Source organism: Pezoporus occidentalis, unplaced genomic scaffold (genome assembly GCF_034315485.1).
Source record: "Pezoporus occidentalis ecotype Australia unplaced genomic scaffold, CSIRO_AGI_Poc_V1 ctg69, whole genome shotgun sequence".
In the NCBI taxonomy this organism is placed as follows: Eukaryota; Metazoa; Chordata; class Aves; order Psittaciformes; family Psittacidae; genus Pezoporus; species Pezoporus occidentalis.
In genome coordinates, this window is record NW_026916041.1 from 3,137,224 (window position 1) to 3,159,111 (window position 21,888).

At 39.4% G+C, this 21,888-nt stretch overlaps 1 protein-coding gene across 3 annotated transcripts; it reads left to right on the forward strand.

The window, feature by feature from the left end:
* The first annotated feature begins 291 nt into the window (after positions 1-291).
* On the forward strand, positions 292-20,533 carry LOC134175530 (carbonic anhydrase 13-like). 3 transcript variants are annotated; one of them, XM_062641582.1, is made up of 9 exons: positions 495-1,387; positions 6,197-6,394; positions 6,754-7,542; positions 8,078-8,141; positions 10,187-10,305; positions 13,563-13,658; positions 14,729-14,791; positions 15,962-16,117; positions 18,329-20,533. In XM_062641582.1, coding segments are annotated over exons 4-9 (549 nt in total). In that variant the 5' UTR covers positions 495-1,387; positions 6,197-6,394; positions 6,754-7,542; positions 8,078-8,140; the 3' UTR covers positions 18,443-20,533. The 3 variants fall into 3 exon arrangements, with proteins under 3 accessions (XP_062497565.1, XP_062497566.1, XP_062497567.1); XM_062641581.1 differs by lacking the exons at positions 495-1,387; positions 6,754-7,542; positions 8,078-8,141 and adding an exon at positions 292-448; XM_062641583.1 differs by lacking the exons at positions 495-1,387; positions 6,197-6,394; positions 6,754-7,542 and having other exon boundaries at positions 7,569-8,141.
* The last annotated feature ends 1,355 nt before the right edge of the window (positions 20,534-21,888 follow it).

The window sequence follows — 21,888 nt, forward strand, 5'->3', positions numbered from 1 at the left end:
TATACTCTTGGGTCTGGGGGGTGACCCCAGAAACAGGCACTGATGTCCCCGTCACTCTCCGACGCACAACTCGAGGCAGTGACGGAGGAGCAGCACTTCTCTATTGAAGCGGTCCCCCCCTGCCCGCTTAGACGGCACAGCGCTACGCTGAGGGGCGGCGAAGTGCCTGAGGCGAGAGCCGGCGCGGTGGAGCCAGGGGGCCCGGGGCTGGGGCTGGGGCTGGGGCCGGGGCCGGGGCCGGGGCCGGGGCCGGGGCCGGGCTAGGCGGGCGCGAAGCGCTGCAGGCTTCTTATCGGCTCCCCATCGGGGCGTCGCCGCCCGTCGCCTTCAAAGCGGGCGGCGGTGACGGGGCGGCAGCATCTCGCGTTCCAGCCCGTCCTGGCCCGTCCCAGTCCGCAGCTGCCGGCGAGCAGAGCTATGCTGCACTGGGGATACGATGAGCACAACGGTAAGGCAGCGGAAGGGCGGCGCGGTGGGGACCGGGAGTGGCCGCAGTGCTTTCCCCGGTGCCGTCGGGGCGGCCGGTGCGGCAGGGGGCAGTGGGACCGCCCCAGGGCACCTCCCGAGCCCGTGAGAGTGATGAATGAGCTGAAATGAAATGCTGCTTGGGCTTCCAAGCGTGAGACCGGGCAGGTTTTTGTCTCGGAGTGATGCACGGCAGGCTGCTGCGAGGGGCGTCGGGGCGTGCAGCGTCGCTCACGGGAGTCGGGTCGGGCGCCGGCGCTGCCTCATCCGCTGCACGGATTTCGTTTGCTCCCGTAGTTACCAGTTTCCTGTACATACTGAGTATTTATTGAACAGTCACACTGGTTGGAGGTGCTCTATTATCGGCATTGCCTCTCTGATTCAGGGTACGGTCTGCTTCTGTTACACGGTGGGAAACACTAAGGACTAGGATCGGTCATTTGCGTAACTACGCACCTAAGAGGAGATGCTTTTGGATTTTAGTTGTTTCATGGTTTCCTTAATCTTGTTGGTCTTTGAAGTCCCAAGATGTACTCATCAACAGGTTTAAAGACTTTGCTCTGTTTTGCATTGTAAGTCATGCAAATGTTGCTCTGGTGTGCAGACCAGCTCACAAGCCATGCGAGTAGAAATGAAAGTGCTTTTGTAAATTCGAGACTCAGCTTTGATAAAATGAATAACTTATACTGTCTGTTATAATACACAGACAAATAAACTACCATGGTACTAAGAGGAGAAAGCTATATATTTGCATATACTAATGCCAATAGGAGTATGCTTTCTGTATATTATTACTTAAGAGTTTGGAATACTGTTTGTACTACCTTTCCTGCCTGGCCCCTTTGTTCCATCTTTTCTGGATGGATGCACTTTTCCTGAAAAACTGGGTGGTGGTTGATCACAGCGATGTTGCAATGATTAGGTGTGTTATCTGCTTTTGTGCAGTGTACTCTACCCCTCCCCTGAAGACGTAAATGGGTCTTGTTTTTCAAATTTGTTTGTCCATATGTTTTCCAAGAGTGCTGTAAACTTCACCTGCACTGTCCAGATAAGAAGCCCATTTTCCCTCCCTTTATACTACCCCTGCTCCTTTGCTATTCTCAAATTCTAGGAAGGGGAGGGCACAACAATTTCTATCAGGGTAGCCCTGGACCTTGCTTGAGGCCCCATTTGTTCTATAAAACTCTGTTTACTGGCTGATAACATATTTGGGGTGGAGTTTGGCTTTCTCTCTCCCCTTTTTTGGAGCCCCCAGCAGCTGGGGGGTGGGTAGTTCCTCATCAGTCCATCCCATTCCCACCACCTCTCACAAGGGACTAAAGGAGAGAGGCATGAATAGCCAACACTTAACTGCTCTTCCCCAGGATCAGTTTTATTTCTCATATTTTTCTTTTTTTATGCATTTATTTTATTGCTTTTGCTTGTTTCTTGTTTGGCTGAATAGCAGATGCAGGACATTGCTCTGATTCCTGAAAAATTGTATTGTCCTGCATGGCCCTGAAAAATAGTTTCCCTGAAACAAAGATTACATTTTGAAACTAATGAGTCAGAAACCGAGTGAAATTAATTACATGTGTTGCAGTCAGATATTAAAGTTGACTTCCTGAAGAGTTGGAAAGACGTCTGCATTCACTCTGAGTTGTGCATTTGCAGTGATAAAAGTGCTGCTTTTTTTAAACTGGGGGAAAACTCATTTGACCCTAATAACTGCAACATAAATCATTATGTGCATAAACTGTCAAATATTACACATACATGTCTGCATATATGGTATATCTATGTATAAGGATATGGGCTGACTGTTACACAGAATGAAGTGTTGTGGTGGGCTGAGGATGACTGGACATCAGATGCCCACCAAAGCTGCTCTGTCACTCCCTAGGGACAGATCACTCACCAGTTACCATCATGGGCAAAACAGTCTGAACTTGGGAAAAAAAAGTAATTTAATATATTACCTATCAAATCAGAGTAGGGTAATGAGAAATAAAACCAAATCTTAGAACATCTTCTCCCCACCCCTCCCTTCTTCCTGGGCTCAACTTGAATACCAATTTTCTTTAATATCTCTCTACACTGGGAGCTGTCTGGTGTTACTTCATTGGACATAGGGGAAGTTTCTGGCACCTTCTTACAGCCCCTCCGCTACCAAAACCTTGCCCCATAAACCCAGTATAAATGTTCTCCCTTTCTTTGGGCACATATTTCTGTATTTCCTTGGCCTTTGCTTTCTTGCCACTGTCCTTATGTCACAGTTTTGATGGTGCTTCTGTATGGAGGCTTAATATTGAGGTCTTGAAATACGTCTTTTGTGAGGCATTATGCATGCTTTTCTTTGCTGCCCAAGGTTCCTGTAAAAAGGGGAATGTTATCCCCCCTTCACACAAACAGTCCTTTTAGTTAACTGGAGAATTGGCGTAGTTAAAAGACAAATCACGAATCAATTGCTTTCAGTTTAATATTTGTTTAATAAAACATATGTATGTAAAATACATATATTGTTGTTTACTGCAAAATATCTCTGGATCTAATTACTACTATATCACTGAGACACTTTATAAATAAAAAGGGATATGAATTCATAGAACCATTCAGGTTGGAAAAGACCTTTAAAAGCATTGAGGCCAACTGTAATTCCTTATACTATTTTTTCTCCCTGAGAATAATTACATGGTCCTGATGTCTGCTTTTGAAACAGCACTTAATTATTACCTATTATGAATTGTCAATTGTTTTTATTTGAGCTAATCCTAATATGCATCTAAATTACTTGCAAACGTAACTTTGTAAGTTTAAATATTTTGTATATGACAATGTCAGCAATGCATTCCCTTTAGGAATAAACAAGGATGTGATCCTGCCATGGTCAGACCATGCCAAACTAATGAACTTTGTGCATATAATAGCAAACTAAAAAAAGAATCCACTTTTTCACCTGTAAGTGCTCTATTATGCAAGTATAGAGGCTCACTGCAACTGAACCGTATCCTGTGATGTCTCTGATAGGCTTGTTTCGAGTAAATCTATCCCTTTGGTGAAACTTGTAATCTTTTAACTCCAGATGGATAAAAAAGCACTGCTGTTAAATGCTATAGTGAGTTCAATTTCCTGACAAGTTCATAGCTGCCTTCATTATGAGATCTGTTTCATTAACTGAGTGTGTGCAGTGCTGTTGGGAATCATAAATATGATCATCTGATCTAAAAGTGACCAGGGTGTTCATTGCATTTGGTTAATTCTGTGTCCAAAATAAAGGCATGCAGTCTTCAGTGCAGATGGTTTGGGTTTTTTTTGTCCTAAATGTTGGTCACAATGGCTTTGATTCTTAAGAGCTATGAGGTGATGTCCAGCAACAGAGCACTTTCCATAAATTCAAAAATTGACATTTATTAAGCAGATTCCTTTGGTAAATTAAATAATTAAGGGAGCTGAATTGGTGAGTACTTTCCTAGGTATGTCTTAAAGTACATATCTAGAACATTAAAGTGTACATTATGTTGAGATGGAGGAATGTAACTCATGTCCAAACTCAGAAGACATTTTCACCCTGGATTCCCTATCGGCTTAAACTTGATTGTGTGATATGCAAAATATGATTTTGGTCATCCAAGCTAAGGACAAGTAAAAAAGCAGGTACAATGTCTTTTTAGAACTTTTTTAGAACTTTGTAGAAGTTTGTTGTCAAATAACTAGTTAATGACAGAATCACAGCCTTGGGTCCTCTTTTTGGCACATTCATATTATTTCTGCATGCAAATCATTCATATTATTTAATGTACAATAACTAGTTATTTCTGGGGTGGAGCAATAGAATCATCGAATCATAGAATAGTTAGGGTTGCCTTTCTTCAGTTAAGGAAAACCTGAAACATTAAAATAAGGTAGCAATAAGCTTTTTCTAAGTGTCCCAGATCACAGTAGTTAGGTATAAACAATGGAGTGGTGCTGATTGTAAATGAAATTGTGCATTGCATCTCAAACTACAGGGTACTAGGACATAAACACAATCAAAATTATATCCTATGCTAAACTGTACATAATTAAAACATTGAATAGCTTTGACCATTGTGAAGTGAGAAGAATTAAGTTTAAACAGCTTTATATTATATATATGTATCTTCAAACCAGTAGGATTTATATATTCTGCTATAGAAGCAGCTTCCTTCATGATTTTAGTTAATGAAGGCATTAACAAAAGGACTTTTTAACAACGTTATGACAGAAGACCCTTGCCTTTGTTCTACCTGAGGTTTAAGTCTTAGGCTGGTCTTTACAAGCTTCTTCTTTTTTCCATTTTTCAGTGCTGCTTGGAGGAGAATCAGTCTCTCTCTGCCCAGGTGGCTGCTGCCGTGGGGCACTTCCCTTCATGATTTACTGCCGGGGTGCTTGTGTTATTTTAGCACCTGTGAATTTCTGAGCTATATTCTCTTCTATTGAAGTCAAAGAGAGAAAGCTATCTATCAACTTTTGATGTTAGGATATTAATCACCGTGTGACACATTTTAATCCCTTTTTTTATCATGTTTATTTAAGCGCTGAGCCATCCAGAAAGACCCAAGCCAGAGATCAGTCACCTTCAATGTAGGGAGTTATGAGGATTTCCAGTGAGGCAGATTTTACAAGATCAGCTTCTGATGCTCATAATTAAGTGTTTATTATATCCAGTCTTTCTTAGTTGATTTATTATGCTTCTTACCCATGACAAGCCTGGAGGAAAAAAAAGTGCTATGCTCTTTATAATACTGAAAGATCATCAGCCATGCAGACTTTCCACTTTTCCCTTACCTTACCCTCTTTCCTCTTTCCTTGTCTGATGTCTTTAGTTTATAGAATATGTTTCACAAGCAACTCATTGTTCCCGTTTTTCTTCTATGGCCCCTTTCCCCACTGTTTATTATTCAAATATGATTCAACAGCGGCACATATATTTTTATTGAGAACTCTCTGATGTTTAGTAGATAAGGACACCTCACACATCTCATCAATGAAGCTTTTGTTACTGTTTTAGAATGCCATTTGCCATTTTTCTTATCTACATGTTGCTTATCTACAGAGACAAAGCTTTTCAGCTGACTTGTGGCTTAGCTTGCATGGAGGGAGGACAGGTAACTCAGAGCTAATGGGTTGGGAGGTCTGTGCAGCAATGCTTAGGGTACAGGCACAACTATCAGGCTTCAGGATGCCATGCACCACTTGGCCTTTTTATCAACATCTCCCGATCCCGGTCTGCATAGTCAGTGGAAGATGTGTTCTCAGGTCTTTTGCATCCAATGACTAACGTATTAAAAAAAAACCCTTAATGCAGAGATTTTGGATAGGTAAGAGGTAAATCCTTGAAGACATCATGAGCCATGATACTAGGCAAAAATAGCATGTCAGAAATTTATTGGGGCGCAGTGCCTGTTGGATACAGGATGCTTGATTTGAATAAGAATTTGTTGGATATGTCTTGTGAGTCTTAATTGTGAATAATTAAGTATCTACCTACTGCATCTGGCCTTGTTCAAAGGCCAAATGTAGTTAGATACACCATGTAAGGTAGATAAAGGGATCCTGAGAGCTGCTGCTGTGGTGTGGTGCAGCAAAAATAGCTGAATATTTTGATCCGTGTTTTTCTGGTGTGCCCTTTTTGCATGTAAGAGATGCAAACAAGAACAATTCAAACTGAGTTTTCTTTCACATGAAGAAGGGCACTGCCATCAATTTAGACTTCTCCTCCAATGCATTGCAGGGCCTGCCCACTGGAAGGAGGTTTTTCCTGTTGCCAATGGAGACCGTCAGTCACCCATCGACATCAAAACTGAGGAAACCAAGTATGATCCCTCACTCCGTTCTCTAAATCCCAATTACGATCCGGCTTCTGCTAAAATCATCCTTAACAATGGGCACTCCACCAGTGTCGAGTTTGATGACAGCGTCAACAAATCAGGTTAGTTCTTTTCCTGTTGCACTGTGTCTTCTTCCACTGTTTCCTGAATAGAGTACATACAGCCTGGGCATGTCTCACAGCTGAATATAAACTCCTCATTAACAGTAAATCATTGCTCCTCCAGATGATAGTTTCCCTTTTTTTCCCTGGCTTTCAGCATGATGCAATGTAGGAACATATTTGGACATGAGTTTGAAGTTGTATTTCTCAGAAAGTGCTAGGTTTCCCTTTTCACAGGGCTGGTTTGATCCACCTCAACCAACTAGATAGTGCCAGCCCCCTGTTTGAACAGTGTTATGTGAAATTTTTCAAATGCTGCTCTCTCTCACTGCAGATGAATCCTTTGTGTCTCATTACAGGTTCATTCCAACCGAATCGCTCATATCTCTTATCTGACTTTAGCTGAAAGTTTGGTTATATATTTTTTTCATTTTTGCAATCCACACCTCGACTTTTTGTGTCAGGAAAGAGCTAATACAGAACAAATTAAATATATTCCAAGTGATCCCCTTTCTTCTCTGTAAAGTTTTATTGCACCAGTCTTTTCTAGGAGTATGTAGCTTCCCTTTCTGAAAGCAATAATTCTTATTTAGAAGTTCTATGATTTAACATAGTCTTTTAAATCAGTTAGTGCCTTCATCTTTAAAGCCTTCTCCTCAATGGTAGGCAAGCTAGCACACCTCCCCTAGAAACTGTAGGAGTGCAGATTCTTCAAGCAATAAAATCCTCTTATGGTTGTGTGAGGCTTAGCTGAGGACCCAAGCTCATGTGATGCTTTCACAAGGGTCAATGCCAGAAGACGACTTATTTGTGATCACCCTGTCCATTAGTCTGAGAACCTATTAACTTGTAGCGGCAACAGGGAGAGACCTAGATTGAGACACCATCATACTTTGCTTTCATGGACAGTCTAAGGCTAATTCTTGAATTTTCTGTTGATACAAGCAACATTGGATGTTGCCTGAAAGCCATCAGCTGACCATCAGTGATCTGGTCTGACCTCCTGTGTGTCAGATGCCACAGTACTTCCCAGAATTAATCTCTGCTTCAAGCCTAGTAGGCATGGGTGAACTAAAGCACATCTGTTAGAAAAACATACAATCTTGATTTCAAAATTGACAGCGATGAAGAACCTACCACAGCCTTTGGTAAGTTGTTCTATTTGTTAATTACCCTCACAATGGAAATCACACTTTATTTTAGTGTAAGTTGGACCAACTCAGCCTTTAAGCTACTTTTCTTTTGTTGGTTTTTGTTTGTTTATTTAATAAAAAGTAACAAATATGAATATGAATACACCAAGAACCTCTTCCACCTTCTAACTCCATCTTTGAAGTGATAGGGCCTTAACACAGTATTTCTCTAGGCTTACACAGGTAATGTGATCCTCTTCTTACTGGTTTCCTCAGGCCTTAGCTCCATGGATATAGTTGGTGTCATGGCAAAGCACTGACAGATGTTGATCAGATAATTAGTAAATGTAATCCCCAGTCTCCTGTCTGTTTCTTCTGTGTAGGGACTAGATTGTTCAGTCCACACAAATGCCTATACCTTTTGGCCGTTGTCATGCTTTACTTATCAAAGACTTCAAATTCTTCTGTATTCATAAACTGAGTTATTCACTATTTTCCCTAATATTTGTCACTGACAAACTTTATCAGTAATGTTTTTGTTTTCTTTCAGGTCATTGATCAAAAATACTGAATTTTCTAGGGCCAAAATTTGGCCTCTGGGGCACTCCTGTGAAGTAAGAACACCTAACATATGTTGGTTTAATTAAAAAAAAAAAAAAGAAATCAAATTAATTGGTAATATTTTTCATGTTAAATGCATTGGCATCTTTTAATGCATCATTAACTGGGCTCCATATGAACTATTTCTTCATTTTGGCCAGCACTGAAACTAGGCTGTCAAGTCTGTGACTGTATAATTCTTTTTATCCTCTTTGGTGCCACATGCTCTGAAATTGGTCTATTGGTATTTCAAAGACTCTTCTTCCAGCCCTTTTCAAACTTTGAAATCTTGGTATTTGCCTTAAATAGCTTCTGACTAACCTCTTCCTTAATTACTGTTGTAATGGAAGGGCTTTACCATTGATAGTGATGTGGCACAAATACATCATCAGGCCATTTTCCATCTTTTTCAGCAGTAATTCATTGAATGCTGATTAATTGCTATGTAATTGTTTTCCCTCAACCAATTAGAACACCAGTCTTTACACATTTCTAGGATCATTTGTCTGCAAGTTTTCAGTCCTAGAAAGAAGGAATTTGTTTTAGGACTGCCACTTCCCCATCCCCTTTGTTCACTGGGTTTATAGGCTCTGTAAAAGCATGGTTCTGAGTTGAAGTTTTAAGGAGGTCATATACTTTTCTCCACAGATAAACAGTTCCAGTTCCTTTTAATTAGCCAGGCTACTTGTGTTAGCAGAGAGGCAACAAAGTTTAGGCTTTTAGAAGAGAGGAAAACTGTTGTCCCTCCCATCGCTCTTAATTTAAAATCTATCTAGTTAAAGCTCCCCTCCTTTTCCCTTAAGTTCTCTATAATGAGCCAGTAAACCCACCCAGAATAATTCCCAAACCCTCAGAGGAAATGTGGAGCCAGGAGAGTGGGGTGCTTTGATTTGCAGTGAATAAGGAATCTTTCTGAATGTGATTCACATTCGAGTCTCTGTGCAGAGATGGTTTGGTTCCAACTGTGATTAGCAAAAGACAAATACTTCCAAAAGCAAAACAATGAAAAGCCCACCCATATGCCTGTTAGGTAGAACAGAAGGGAACAGAATAGAATTAATATTTCAGTTGGAAGGGACCTATAACAGTCATCTAGTCCAACTGCCTGACCAATTCAGGGCTGACCATGTTAAAGCATGTTGTTAAGGGCATTGTCCAAATGCCTCTTAAACATTGACAGGCTAGGGACATCAACCACCTCTACAGGCCTGTTCTAGTGTTTGACCGCCCTCTTAGCAAAGAAATGCCCCATCTAAATCTCCCCTGGCACAGCTTTGAACCATTCCCATGTGTCCCATCACTGGATGTCAGGGAGAAGAGATCAGCACGTCCCTCTCCACTTCTACTCCTCAGGGAGGTGTAGAGATCAGTGAGGTTGCTCCTCAGCCTCCTTTTCTCAAAACTAGACAAGCCCAAAGTCCTTAGCTGCTACTTGTAGGCCATTCCTTCCAGCCATGGCTAATTAAATGTTTGTAATATTAAAGTTGTACAATGCTACAATGCATATGTAGTGTTGGCTTCATGTTATGTATGCTAATAAATGCTCCTTTTCCTCGGACTTAAATCTGACATAACTGGATCTATTTGCAAATGAAGGAAAGAGCCTTGAAATTCTTTTGCTTTCCTCCAAAATTTCAAAGAGGAGAAGAAATTATGTTCACACTGTATTTTTCTGATCCTCCCCTTTATTCATAAAACCTATATTTTAAGCGTAGTTTCTTCGTGATTCTTTTAAGTACTTTCAAGAGAGGAAACCACTTGAAAAATAGACATATTGTCCCATCTTCGGAGAAGTATCCAACCCTGGATAAGTAAGATAAACCTGGTGACAACAGTATTCCCTTTAGTGGGCAATAACCCACTAATCTTCTACACATAAGTGCACTTTTGAAAGTCATATCCTGGACAAATAAGAGTTTCTGTAGTACTTCAAAGAAATGGGAAGCCATTGAGAAGGAGTAGGGAGTTGTCCAAAGACTGAAGTCTGTGTCAGGCTAGAGGATGTGGGTAGCAGCTTCCGTTCCTGCAATGAAGCCTCTTCATCTGCTTGGGTTTCCAGTGCTGACTGGGGGACCACTCAGCGGGACCTACAGGCTGCGCCAGATTCACTTCCACTGGGGATCCAATGATGAAGCCGGCTCTGAGCACACAGTGGATGGGATGAAGTATGCGGCAGAGGTAAGGCTTTAAATGGCATCATCTGTACCTCTAAGCTAGTGACTAGTTTTCCATTGTAAATAGAATGTTGCCCCTCCTCGTCCTGCTTTTTATTCTCCCCCCATTTTATTGAAAGACAAGTGGTCTTCCTGAAGTGTTGCATGTTTGGTCCTTTCTCAAAGGAGAACCCATTTGAAAGCTTTGGAGAGCATTAAAAAAGGAGTACAGAAGACAAGAGCTTGATAAAAGCAAGATTTAATGTTCAAGAGTTAGTTTAAACATTGTCTTTCACTGTGTCTTCCTTGAAGAATCTTTTCAAAGTCAGCTTCCATTACAAACCACAGAATTATTTGATTTGGGGTCTGTGCCATGTAAAGTTTATGCAAGACTTAGGAGTGTTGCATTTTCTGATGCATATAGCAATGTCATGGTTATGACTTTGAGAACCACGCGTTAGTATCTGTGGGGTGCTGCCTGTGTAGGTACCGCATTTCAGTGGCGGCAGTGTGTCACAGGGAGAAATGACATGGAGAGTTTGCTCCTGCTCTGTCTCTTTTGGTGCCCTTGAATAGAATACAGTAGGAAGTATTCTGTATCCCATTCCTCTTTGCAAATGGAAGTAACATGGAGTGTTTTCAATGAGACTGAGATCTTTAACACAGTGGAAGAGCTTTCTGGGGTTAAAAGGAAGTAAAATGTGTAAAAGTAAATGTTAATGGAAAAATAAATAACATAATATTAAAGAAGAAAAAATGAAATGTATGCACAGTGGTGTGATCAGATTTTACTGGAAATGCTATAAGAGACAGTGGTCAGAAAAAAAAATCAGTTTCTAATGGGGAAAAGTGACGTTTGCAGTGTTTAAAGACTTATGTTTTCCACAGGAACCAGGTGAGATGGAATATAAAGAATTAATAGAGGTGCTTTAAAACCATTAAGTGCCAAAACCAAATTTCTAGCTGAGAAAATATATATGTTTCCCATCTAAGAAACCAAATGGAAGGAGAAAATATCTGAATTTCTAGCCAGTCTAAAAACCTTTCTGTTACCTGTTGGTTGAGTAACCCTCCACAAGAAGCTTTCTAGATGTCACTTTGGCTTTGGGATAAGAAATCCAGAATTAAGATCAAGGCTTCTGAGCACTGTTCACATAAAAAGAAAACACCTCAGAAGGAGACATGAAGATGGTTTCAGTGCTCACATTCTTAAGAAAGTTGTGCAAGATTTCAAGAAAAAGCATTGACCCGGTCGAAGGAAGAATTAATGTGCAGGTAAAGAAGACTGCAAAGTTCAGTCCCCTAAGCCTACCGGGAAGCAGAAGGCATCCATGGCTTCATTCTTTGTGACAACGTATGGTCTGATCAAGGTCTCTTCACAAGCTGCAATGACAGAGCGGTGGTAAGACGGGATATATTCCTTAAAAAGAAGTTACGAGCCGTAAGAATGGAGCTGTACCCAAAAGTGTTTTACAGCTCTGTTTATATGGGGGTATTGGTTTTTAGGGAGGTTGGTTTGGGGGTTTTTTGCAAAGCTATGAGGGAGTGGAGATGGGCTATATTCAGTTCTGGGAATTTTCCTTTTTGTCATTTGTTGTTTTTTTGTTTTTTTTTTTTTTCTTTAAATCCACAATAAAAGTAAATTCCGACTGAGAGTATCTGTTTTCTTTTTATGTATGCAAAAGTGTAATTGTTTAAATGTTGTTTAATGTAGCTTCTGTGAACTTATACTAGTGAGTGGTGCAGGCACTATGAGCTCCAGGATACTAATGCACCTGAGAATGGTTTAGTGGACTATGTTCTCTTCCTGGTTTAATTTAGAATATTCTTAGCAACATTCCTTCGAGGATCTCTGAAGCTGGGAGCCAACGTGTGTTTCATCATAAGCATATATATATTATTACTGGTTTCAGTGGGATTCCTTACTTGCTGGAAGTAATGTTTCAGCACTTTAGAGCCCAAGTGCTCGACAAACATACCTTTTAAGATCTCCATTTTACAGATATGGAAAATTTAAACGAATAGAGGTTAGGTAAGGTCTGAGATTAGAGTCAAAATCTTCACACTCCTAGATCCCTATTTCAACCATGCAGCTATGTCTTTTCCCATAGAAAACCTTTAAAGTAAGTTCCAGCTTTCCTAAACTGCTGTTACTTTAGAGGTCTTGAGATGCTGTATTCCAAAAGGAAGTTTTTGTTTTTTTTTTCCTCCAAGGGTTCATCCCAGTTTTTGTCACTCAGTGGAGTTGCTTTTCAGCACTCCTAAAGAGTAGAGTTTAAAGTCTGGGAAAACCAGTGCCATGTTCTACTTCTGAGCCTCTCTTTCTTTATCTGAAAACTATGGGTAATAAGATTTACTAATCCACTGAGGATCTGTGAGAGTTTAATGTTTGTGAAGTACTTAGTCGTAATACTGTGTGAGTGTTTGTGCTCTCTCCAATTTGGCAGTTGGACCATTTCCCAAGGCTGGAACATCCGGGTGCTTCCCGGGAACCAGGAGCTCCTGCTGTGGAGCATGGCCAGGATTTAGGAAACCTGGTTTAACAGAAGGGATTGAGGTGGTATGTGGGCAGACATCACAGGCTTTTCCTCTCCCCATCTGGCTGGTGGTGTCTGTAAGCTACTTAAGCAACTACCACTGGGCAGTTCCAGAATAATGCATGTTGGAAATGCAAATGCTCAAACCTGAGATAATCAAGCTTCTCGTAAGTGCCAAACTACTGGTAATCATAGATGACATTTGGGAGGTATCAAAAAGGAAATTTCAGTGTTCAGCTTAAACTAAACGTGGGAAAAGGGGTTGGTGCATGTTTAATGTGTGTTCCCCTGGCTGTTTTCTAGCTATTTACGTGGTTGATTAATGTTACTGAAAGCTTGATTAAAAGAAAAAGAGGAGCAAAATAATAATGACTTCCTCATGATTCTCAGTTACTTTTTAAAATCATCTATGCTAAAAACAGATTTAAAAGCTTTAGTTATATAACCATGGGACATCTTGTCTTAGCCTCTCTGTTCAAAATCTGGGGACCCAACAGCAGTTTGCCAGGCACTGTGGCATTCTGATTGCTGCTAAATTTTGAATAATCCCAGCCACTGAAATGCTTTTGCCATTTCTGTAAACTACATATTTACAAAATTCATGAAATATTTACATTTAGAAAACCAAACGGCTCTGAATACAAAAGAGCAAAGTAAAGTATCAAAACCAGAAAAGTTGCAGTATTAATTTGTGACTATTTGAGTTCAGCGGGAGTTGATGCTGTCTGTGTCTCTTGCTTTTCAGCTTCATGTGGTCCATTGGAACTCAGAGAAGTATTCCAGTTTTGTTGAGGCAGCTCGTCAGTCAGATGGATTAGCAGTCATGGCAGTATTTCTGAAGGTAAAAAAAGAATGCCTGATCCCTCCTAGTAAATCTGCATAATAAACCCAAAGGGATAATGAGATGATTGGTATAATTATTGCTAAAGGCATACTTGTTTTATATGGGCATTAAATGATACTGTTTCCTTCACACTGTTTCCTTGACAATATGAAAAATTGTGCTTTCTTGAAGGTGAAAAATATCAGATTAATAGATTTTCAAGACAGTGAGACTCTTCGGTTTGCCTAGTGGAACTTTAATTCAGCTGCCCCTAAATGGATCTTGACTAACAGGTTTTTTTAGGAGAGCAATCTGATTTGATTCAAATGCTTCTCTAAGGGTTTGTTTCTGAGCTGGTAGTTTCTTCTGAAAAACAATAATAAGAAAGCCCCCAAACCCAGAAGCTGGGGAATTTCCTCATATTTGTCATATACCTGTTTGCCTTCTGTACCTGTTCTAAAATGAAATTAAACTCTTGCAACATCTTAACTGACTTCTGTATGAAGAAGCAGACGGAGAATTCACACAATCCATGACAAAGGATGGTGCTGGCCCCGGCGTAGTCAGGGAGTAGTTGTACGCAGCAGTTGCAAAGAACTGTTTCAGTAATTCTGTCTTTCCAATTTACATTACAGTGATTCAAGGACAGTTTCACACGATTTCTTAGCGCATAAATTCTGCTTGGGATGCATAAGAATGATGTTTTCACTGTTTTAAGAATTCAAATTTCAGATGTAAGCCTACCACTTTTAATATATTGCATATAAAACATTAAAAATAAATTGCTTTTGTTCTCCTGCAGTATAAAGTTTGTGGGTCTTTTGTAGCTGAAATAATTACTATGAGTAGCCAGAATAAATACTGTCTATAAATAATAAATAAAAAAAAAAAAGGAAAGAGTAGATCTTCTTTACGACCAGTACTGTTTCTAAGGACCAGCTAGTCAGACTTGTACTCACAAAATCCATCAAATCTCACAGTCATTTAAGTTCTTTGAAACATTTTTGTTCTGCATTTGCTATTTTATTATTTAATTTTGCTACTTTTCCCTTGAGCTCAAATATTTCTTTTTTGTCTGGTCTGAACAGATTGGTGAATGCAACCCTCAGCTGAAGAAGATTACTGACCGCTTGGACACCATCAGAATCAAGGTGAACAAATACTTCTAAGAGAATACCAGTATTGGTGGTTGCTTTTGTTGCTTTGGGGTTGTTTTTTTTGGTAGCCTGTCTGCTACTGCCTTCACTTTCATGTTCCTTAGTCCCTAATTTCATAGCTATCCTTATCTGATTTGGGACAAAATTAGGTGAAGTGAAAAACTAAGTTTAGGTGAAGTTGAAAACTAAGCACTAAAACTAATTTTTATAAGGTAAGGGATCAGAGGAAAAGGCTAATTCTTCACAGAACCTAGTCTCTGACAAATCTGTTGCTATGATTATTAAGAGGAGAAGAACATATTTTATGGAAAACTGTGAAAAAGATGAGGAAAAGGTTTCCTTCCCTGTTTTGCTGAGGTACAGGTTGAGAAATAAGCTATTGTTTGTATGAGAGAAATTAGGCAGACTTATAACATCATGCATCCTACAGGCATTTCTGGCCTGGTAGCTGCAAAAGGGGGAAGAAGTTGTAAGCTGTGGGCCTGGACAAAAAGAATGGGGAGGGAAGCAGATGGCAGTAAGCTGTGGGATTGCTCTGCCAGCCCCATACAGACCACATTGAAAGTCTAACATCTTCTCACCTCTCCCTTCAACTTCCATCTTATGGTCATTTGTAATTCTAAGCTCTACCTCCTTTGGCATGATTTATCTCAGCCTCTTGCTTTTAAATACTGCACTGTTTTTTCCTCTCTTTTTTTTTAAATACAAAAAATAATTTTCTAAATGTCATAGAATCACAGAATGGTTTAGGTTGGAAGGGACCTTTAAAGCTCATCTGGTTCCAAACCCCCTCCCACAGTAGAGGTCCAGGTTTTCCTGGGCCAGGTTGCTCCAAGCCTCATCCAACTTGGCCTTGAGCACTGCCAGGGATGGGGCAGCCACAGCTTTTCTGGGCAACCTGTGCCAGGGTCTCACCGCCCTCAGAGTAAAGAATTTATTCTTACTATCTAATCTAATCTACCCTCTTCCAGGCTACAACCATTCCCCCTTGTCCTATCTATACATGCCCTTGTGAAAGGTCCCTCTGCAGCTTTCGTGCTGGCCTGTTTAGGTACTGGAAGCTGCTCTAAGGTCTCCCGGAGCCTTCTCTTCTCTAGGCGGAACAAACCCAGGTCTCATATATTTAATCTAGAATCACAACAAGCTATTTTGTTTTCTTTCCAGGGTAAAAGAGCACTATTCACCAACTTTGATCCTAGCTGTCTGCTTCCCAAATCCCTGGACTACTGGACTTACTTTGGCTCTCTCACTGTTCCTCCTCTTCTTGAGAGTGTCATCTGGATTGTTCTGAGAGAGCCCATAAGTGTTTGTTCTGAACAGGTATTTTTGAATTTTTCACTGCTATAGAAACATTGCTTTTGTAAGACTTGAAATTGTAAATACCACCGAAAAATATATTTATTTCAGACCTTGGCATTGCATACCTCATCAAATTTTCAAAGGACAAAATATGTCTATCAAATTTATACTAACTTCTTTTTGCCATTCTTTGTGAACAGCTACTTCTTTTCTTTTTTTTTTTTTTTTTTCCCTAAGAATCTGCATACTCTGATAATTAACAGTAAAAATAACCCACAAGGAACTTACAAAAGAAAAGTGTTTTGGTGATGCTTAGAAATCCTAGAATTCCATTATTAGCATATCCTGCTAAACCTCTGTTCTGGGATTTTTATTTGTCACATCAATAGTAAATGTCTTCTTGCATTCCAGATATGTAAAACCTAGTAAATTTACTAGAATAATGAAATTCAGATGTAATTATAATAAGTGAGGTTTTATGTTAGGCTATCTTAGCAAAAGTGTGATAAAAGAATCTACTTAAATGTTTTGTGAAATTAAGCTTAATGCTGTATATTAATGTTGCAACAGTGACACCCAGTGGGCTGATCACCTTAGGTATAAAGAGCTTTTTGCATTTGTGTCACTGTCAGATTATAGTTTCTAATATGGGGTGTTGATATATTATTAATATTCTGAGCACATGTAACCCTCAAGATTTTGGTGCCACAGCTTTTGTCTCATTCATGGTAAATATTACAAATACCTCAGAAAATTCAGTACCTGAGGCCACATGAAATGGTGACTGCAGACTGTGCAAAATGGTAAAACAGTTCCTTGAATAGGATGCTTGTTAGTCAGGAGACTAAAATCCTGTTTGTCAGTGTGTGCATTTTTCTCATCCGTATCTCTTCCCCACTCCCCTCAATCTGGCTTCATAAGACTCGCTGTAATACATATCAATCTAGAACTGAAAATGCTTGTGAAGATATCAACTCCCAAAAGACAAGCCATTGTTAAGGTTAAAAGGTTCTTATTTGGGCTAATCTATAATGAATACATTCTCAAATGTGAAATACAGTCTGCAAACACCCATGTGTAACAGATTCAGAGGACATGGTGTTAGAAACAGTGTCAAATACAGTGATTCTTTAAGAGTCATTTTTCACAGACTGTACCTATATCTTAAGTATTTAAGTATGCTATATTCATATAAATATAAGCGTGCATGTAGCTAGTAATGTCCACCATTGTGATTGATCAATAATCACCATCACTGGTACTGTGCCATTTAAATTTATTCCTCATGTTTGTATTTGTTCTGGGGTTTACGGTTTACGACATGCTTTTGGGGCACTTTTCAGGTTGAAAAAATAAAAAATAGATTTTAAGACTGTAGAAACTCACAGGGAGCCTGAATTACAGATGTTAGCTTTAGAGTGGGGTGAAGTAAGGTAACATTGATTTTTTTTGCTCTTACTGTGATTAAGGTGCAGTGTACCATACAACTAAATGCTCTATTCTAATAAAATGATTGTCATGCTGTCCTACCTTTGGTAACTTAGAAGGGAACTAAGGTGATTTATAAAAATAGTAAATATTGGAAATATTAGCAATTAGAAAAAATACTAAACTTCAGGTCAGAAATCAGACTCAGCCTTTCTGAGGTTTAGACATGGAGCTCTGATGCGGGTTTCTTCTGAGATCACCTTAAGCAGAGAAGCTTATACTGAAAGTATGAATAACTGCTTGTTCTGTGTCTTCACAAGAGAAAATTTTGAATTCTCTCCTGGTTTGAGTACATGTTTAATACGTGAAAAGTGCTAATTGCAGAAGCTTTCATAGCACCGCACCTCCTATTCCAGGTTAATTGTGAATATACAGTTTGAACAAGATGTACACAGGTGCATATAATATAGCTAATTATTGGCATGAAACATTCTAGAATCTCCATACTATAAAATTAAACTAAAATATATAAAACCCCCTGGTTTAAATCAGGTTATGGAAGACAAAGTGTGAATACAGGAAACAAATAATCCTTATGCACAGTTTCATTCCAACACACGCTTTGGGAGGGTTTTCTCAGTAGTCATTGCTTTTCATTTGCAAGAACATGATATAGAAAAATAGAGTTCCATTCTTCCTTGCAGCAAAAAAAGGTGACAAATATCTTTAATATTTACTACATGATTTTTCATTAGTATAAGCATGAGGGTTTTGTGCTGAACCTTATGTCTCTCTTGATTGCAGCTAGCCAAGTTCCGCAGCCTCCTGAGCACAGCTGAGGATGAAGTTGCCTGCTGCTTGCTGAGAAACTACCGCCCTCCCCAGCCTTTAAAGGGACGAGAAGTCAGGAGGAATTAAAGGAGTAAAGACAGAATAGTCTCCCTCTGAAACCAAAGGCTGAATTCATTTTAATAGTTAATATTCTTAATGATTTTTTTTTTTGTGAGTTGTTTTAACAAATAGGTGTTGTTTTGTTAGTGGTTACCATGCAATCATTTCTAACAGACAAGTATGTCCTGAGCTGTTGCAGGTTCATCAATGTTAACAGATCTGACTGTGTTTGAGTGCATTGGTTTGAGAGTGTCTAGGCATTAGCATGCACAGAAGGCAGTGCTAATTATAAAGTTCAAGACATGGTGAAGGAGTTGTCCAGAATTTGCCACCATATTACTGAACAGGATCTCTGATATTAATGGCATCAAAGGATGCTGTGGGATTATTATTTTGGTCTCTAGCATAACATTTAGCTTCTAAATAAGACTTCACACCGTAATTCTCAAGAAAAAGATGTTTCAAAGTTGATGCATTATCATTGCTGACTTCTGCAATACCACGCTTACCTTCCTACAAAAAAGCAGTAATGACTGCTTTTAAGTAAAACAGATATATGCATATGATCCTGTTATTCTGACTGCTTCATGGCAGTAAAGATGTCATGATTTTTAATTTTTTTTAAGCAAATAGTAAGGATTTTGTATATTCTAGGATCATATCAGATGGATTAGGTATTCCTGAATTCCACCACATGTAGTGATGCAATTGTCCTGAAAACTTAAAGGCAGAAAGGCACAGAGGGAATTGTTCCTAAATCTAGTCTGTTGGATTTGATAAACAGTAAGGGACTGTAACACTATATCTATGTAGCATCAGACTCCTACTACTTAAAAACAGGAGGCAGGGGTAGCTGTTGCTCCAGACTGTTTCCTGCTAGACACATTGCACACTGCAGTGTGAAGCACATGCTGCATACCTCACGTCTTGCAGTGGAACACAGCACTACTCAGGTATGTAATGTATCCTAGGTACTGGCTAATGTTCTGCTATAATAGCTGAACTTGGGTGGGTTGCACTTACATTCCAAGACCAAAGATAGCAGATAGACCAAGCCAAAGAAATCAGAATCAATTCAATATCTAATAAAAGATCAGCTCTCAGCAGCAATTGTTGAAATGTCTGTCTTGAATGAATTTATTTGAACCTGTGTTTCTCTCAGGAGCTTTTGTTATCTGAATATAATTGTTTGGTTTGTGCCAAATTGATTTTCATTATTTTTAATGAATTTGCCATAGGATATAGCTTAGTATAGGATTAGGTTTACCCTCAGACTGTGAGTACTAAATAGTGAAAACCAGTGATACCTAAAAGAGGCAGCTAAAGGTTTCATGGGCAGCAACTACCACCAGTCTCTGCAGTAACTTGTGACCAACTCACCTTCTGTGACTGCTCTGCATGAGCTTGTGTTTTTATAGGTTTTATATGCTGTGCCTTGTACCTCAACAAGTCTTTTAATCTTAGATGGATAAATATGAGGGAGATCAGAATCAGGATTGACTTTATATACCTTTTTAAAACTGAATAAATTAGACATAGAGACATAAATATTTTAGCTTAGATTAAGATAGGTGGATTTGTTTGTTTGTTTTCTCTTCCCCAGTATATAGCTACTATTACTGCACAGCCTCTCAATACCTGCTGAATGTTTTCTGAATAAAGAGCGCAAATAGACCATGGGAGAAATAAAAGGCATTTGGCAGTGGCAGCAGGCGTAAAGATTAGCCAAAGAGGAAAAACCTGCAGATACTTTTTGTTTTCTGGCATAGGGAGAAGAATGCAGCTGAAAAGACCTCACGTTGGTTCTTTATGAATGAGGATGTCTGGAAAATGTGCATGGAGAATGCAGGGGCGTATGCGTGGTTTCATACTCTTTTTTAGTCTTAGTGTTGAATCTGATATGTTTCCTTGTCATGTGAATAGCTGCAGAACATGAATAAAATGTTTACAAATGCTCAAAGGTTATAAGGTTTGTTTGCCTCAAGAGAGAAAGTGATAAGACTACTGCTTCATATCAGAAACAAAAGTTTTACATGTTTTTTACGTATTGAAAACAGTGGAGTTAATCCAGTGCTTTCATATTTATAAGGATTTTATCAAAATAAAAAATTGATTGTAGGAATGTGTCTTGTATTTTTTATTGAAGAGATTCAAGTTTTACAGAGAAGGCTGCGATTTTATGAATACTGCCTGCAGCTCCAGTTTTGGAAAAAATTGTCACCCCCTCATTTGAAGTCTGTCTTTGGGCAGTGCAGTATTAGGTATTTCTTTAGTGTTCCAAGTAATATGTCTTTGGGAATGGTAAGACATGCAATCAATTGTTCATAAAGTTTCTGATAGTGCTTGTTTGAACTATTGACTATTTTTATAGAGTTATGCAAATAAGTTCTAGAAGAAGACATCATTTACAGTAATTCTCCTAATGTGGAGATGCTGTGGTCATGTTAGATTGAGCTAGCATAGTACTGCATCTGTGCTGACACCTAGTGGTGCCATCTGAAAAAGACTAGAAATGCTCAGTTTCCTCAAATCCTGTGGGAGCAGCTTTCCATGTTATCCATCTGCTGGAACTGTAAAGTGAGAGCATGGACCCAGTCTGAGCACCGAGCACTTGGTTGCATCCTCAGTCACTAACTTACTCTATGTCCAAGCTGTGCTGAGTCTCAACCAGACTACATGACATGGTCCCAGGGAATTAAATCTCCGGTGTGGGCTCTGTGCTGTACTAAGATGACTGTAGAGCAAACAAGGCTATAATATATCATCAGCCCCCCAGCTGCAGGTCGCTTTGATCAACTCTTTACCCCTTGATACACTTGAAGCCTTTGTACTAAGAAGAATTAAATGCTCAGTGACCAAAAAACATATAGAGTATTTGCTGAAAATAGTAGCTGTCAGGAATTGTATACAGCTGGATGGTTGGTCACCCATAAACTTATTCTCAGAATTAAATGCACTCCCAAGGGCTCTGCTGGTTTTGGCAGGGAAGGGAAGCAATGCGCTCTGTTGTGTTGACAGCTTTTGACAGTCATGCTCATGATGGTTTTCATGTTGCAAAGACAGAGTTCAATGTCAGCTGGGAATTTTCTTTATGTGAAGAAAAAACCTGGGAAGTAGATGTCTTGCCTTCTGGAGTATATTGGGCTGAAGATGAGGCAAACAACTATTTGCTGCCATACACCCCCTTGATACATACTTGTGCTTTGTCTGTCCCTTCAGAGATTTGTCCCTCTGTTGCTTCAGCAAGCAGGACTTTGCTGTACTTCCAGGCATAAACTAGGACCTAAAGGAATTTGAAGAATCAGTTCCAGGAAAACAAAAACAAACAGAAGTCTTCCAAATAATCAATTTCAAAATAAGTTTACTGAAAAAAAAAGGTGGAATATGTCATATGAATAAAGTAACAGAAAGAAATATGCAAGACATTTTTAATGAACTTATTGGAAAGGAAATTAGGGATTTAGATTCTTGTA

Coding starts and splice junctions, on each gene's coding strand:
- LOC134175530 (XM_062641581.1), top strand. CDS start 418: ATGCTGCACTGGGGATACGATGAGCACAACG. Junction 10,306..13,562: donor GGATGAAGTATGCGGCAGAG/GTAAGGCTTTAA, acceptor CTTGCTTTTCAG/CTTCATGTGGTCCATTGGAA. Junction 14,792..15,961: donor TGGACACCATCAGAATCAAG/GTGAACAAATAC, acceptor TTTTCTTTCCAG/GGTAAAAGAGCACTATTCAC.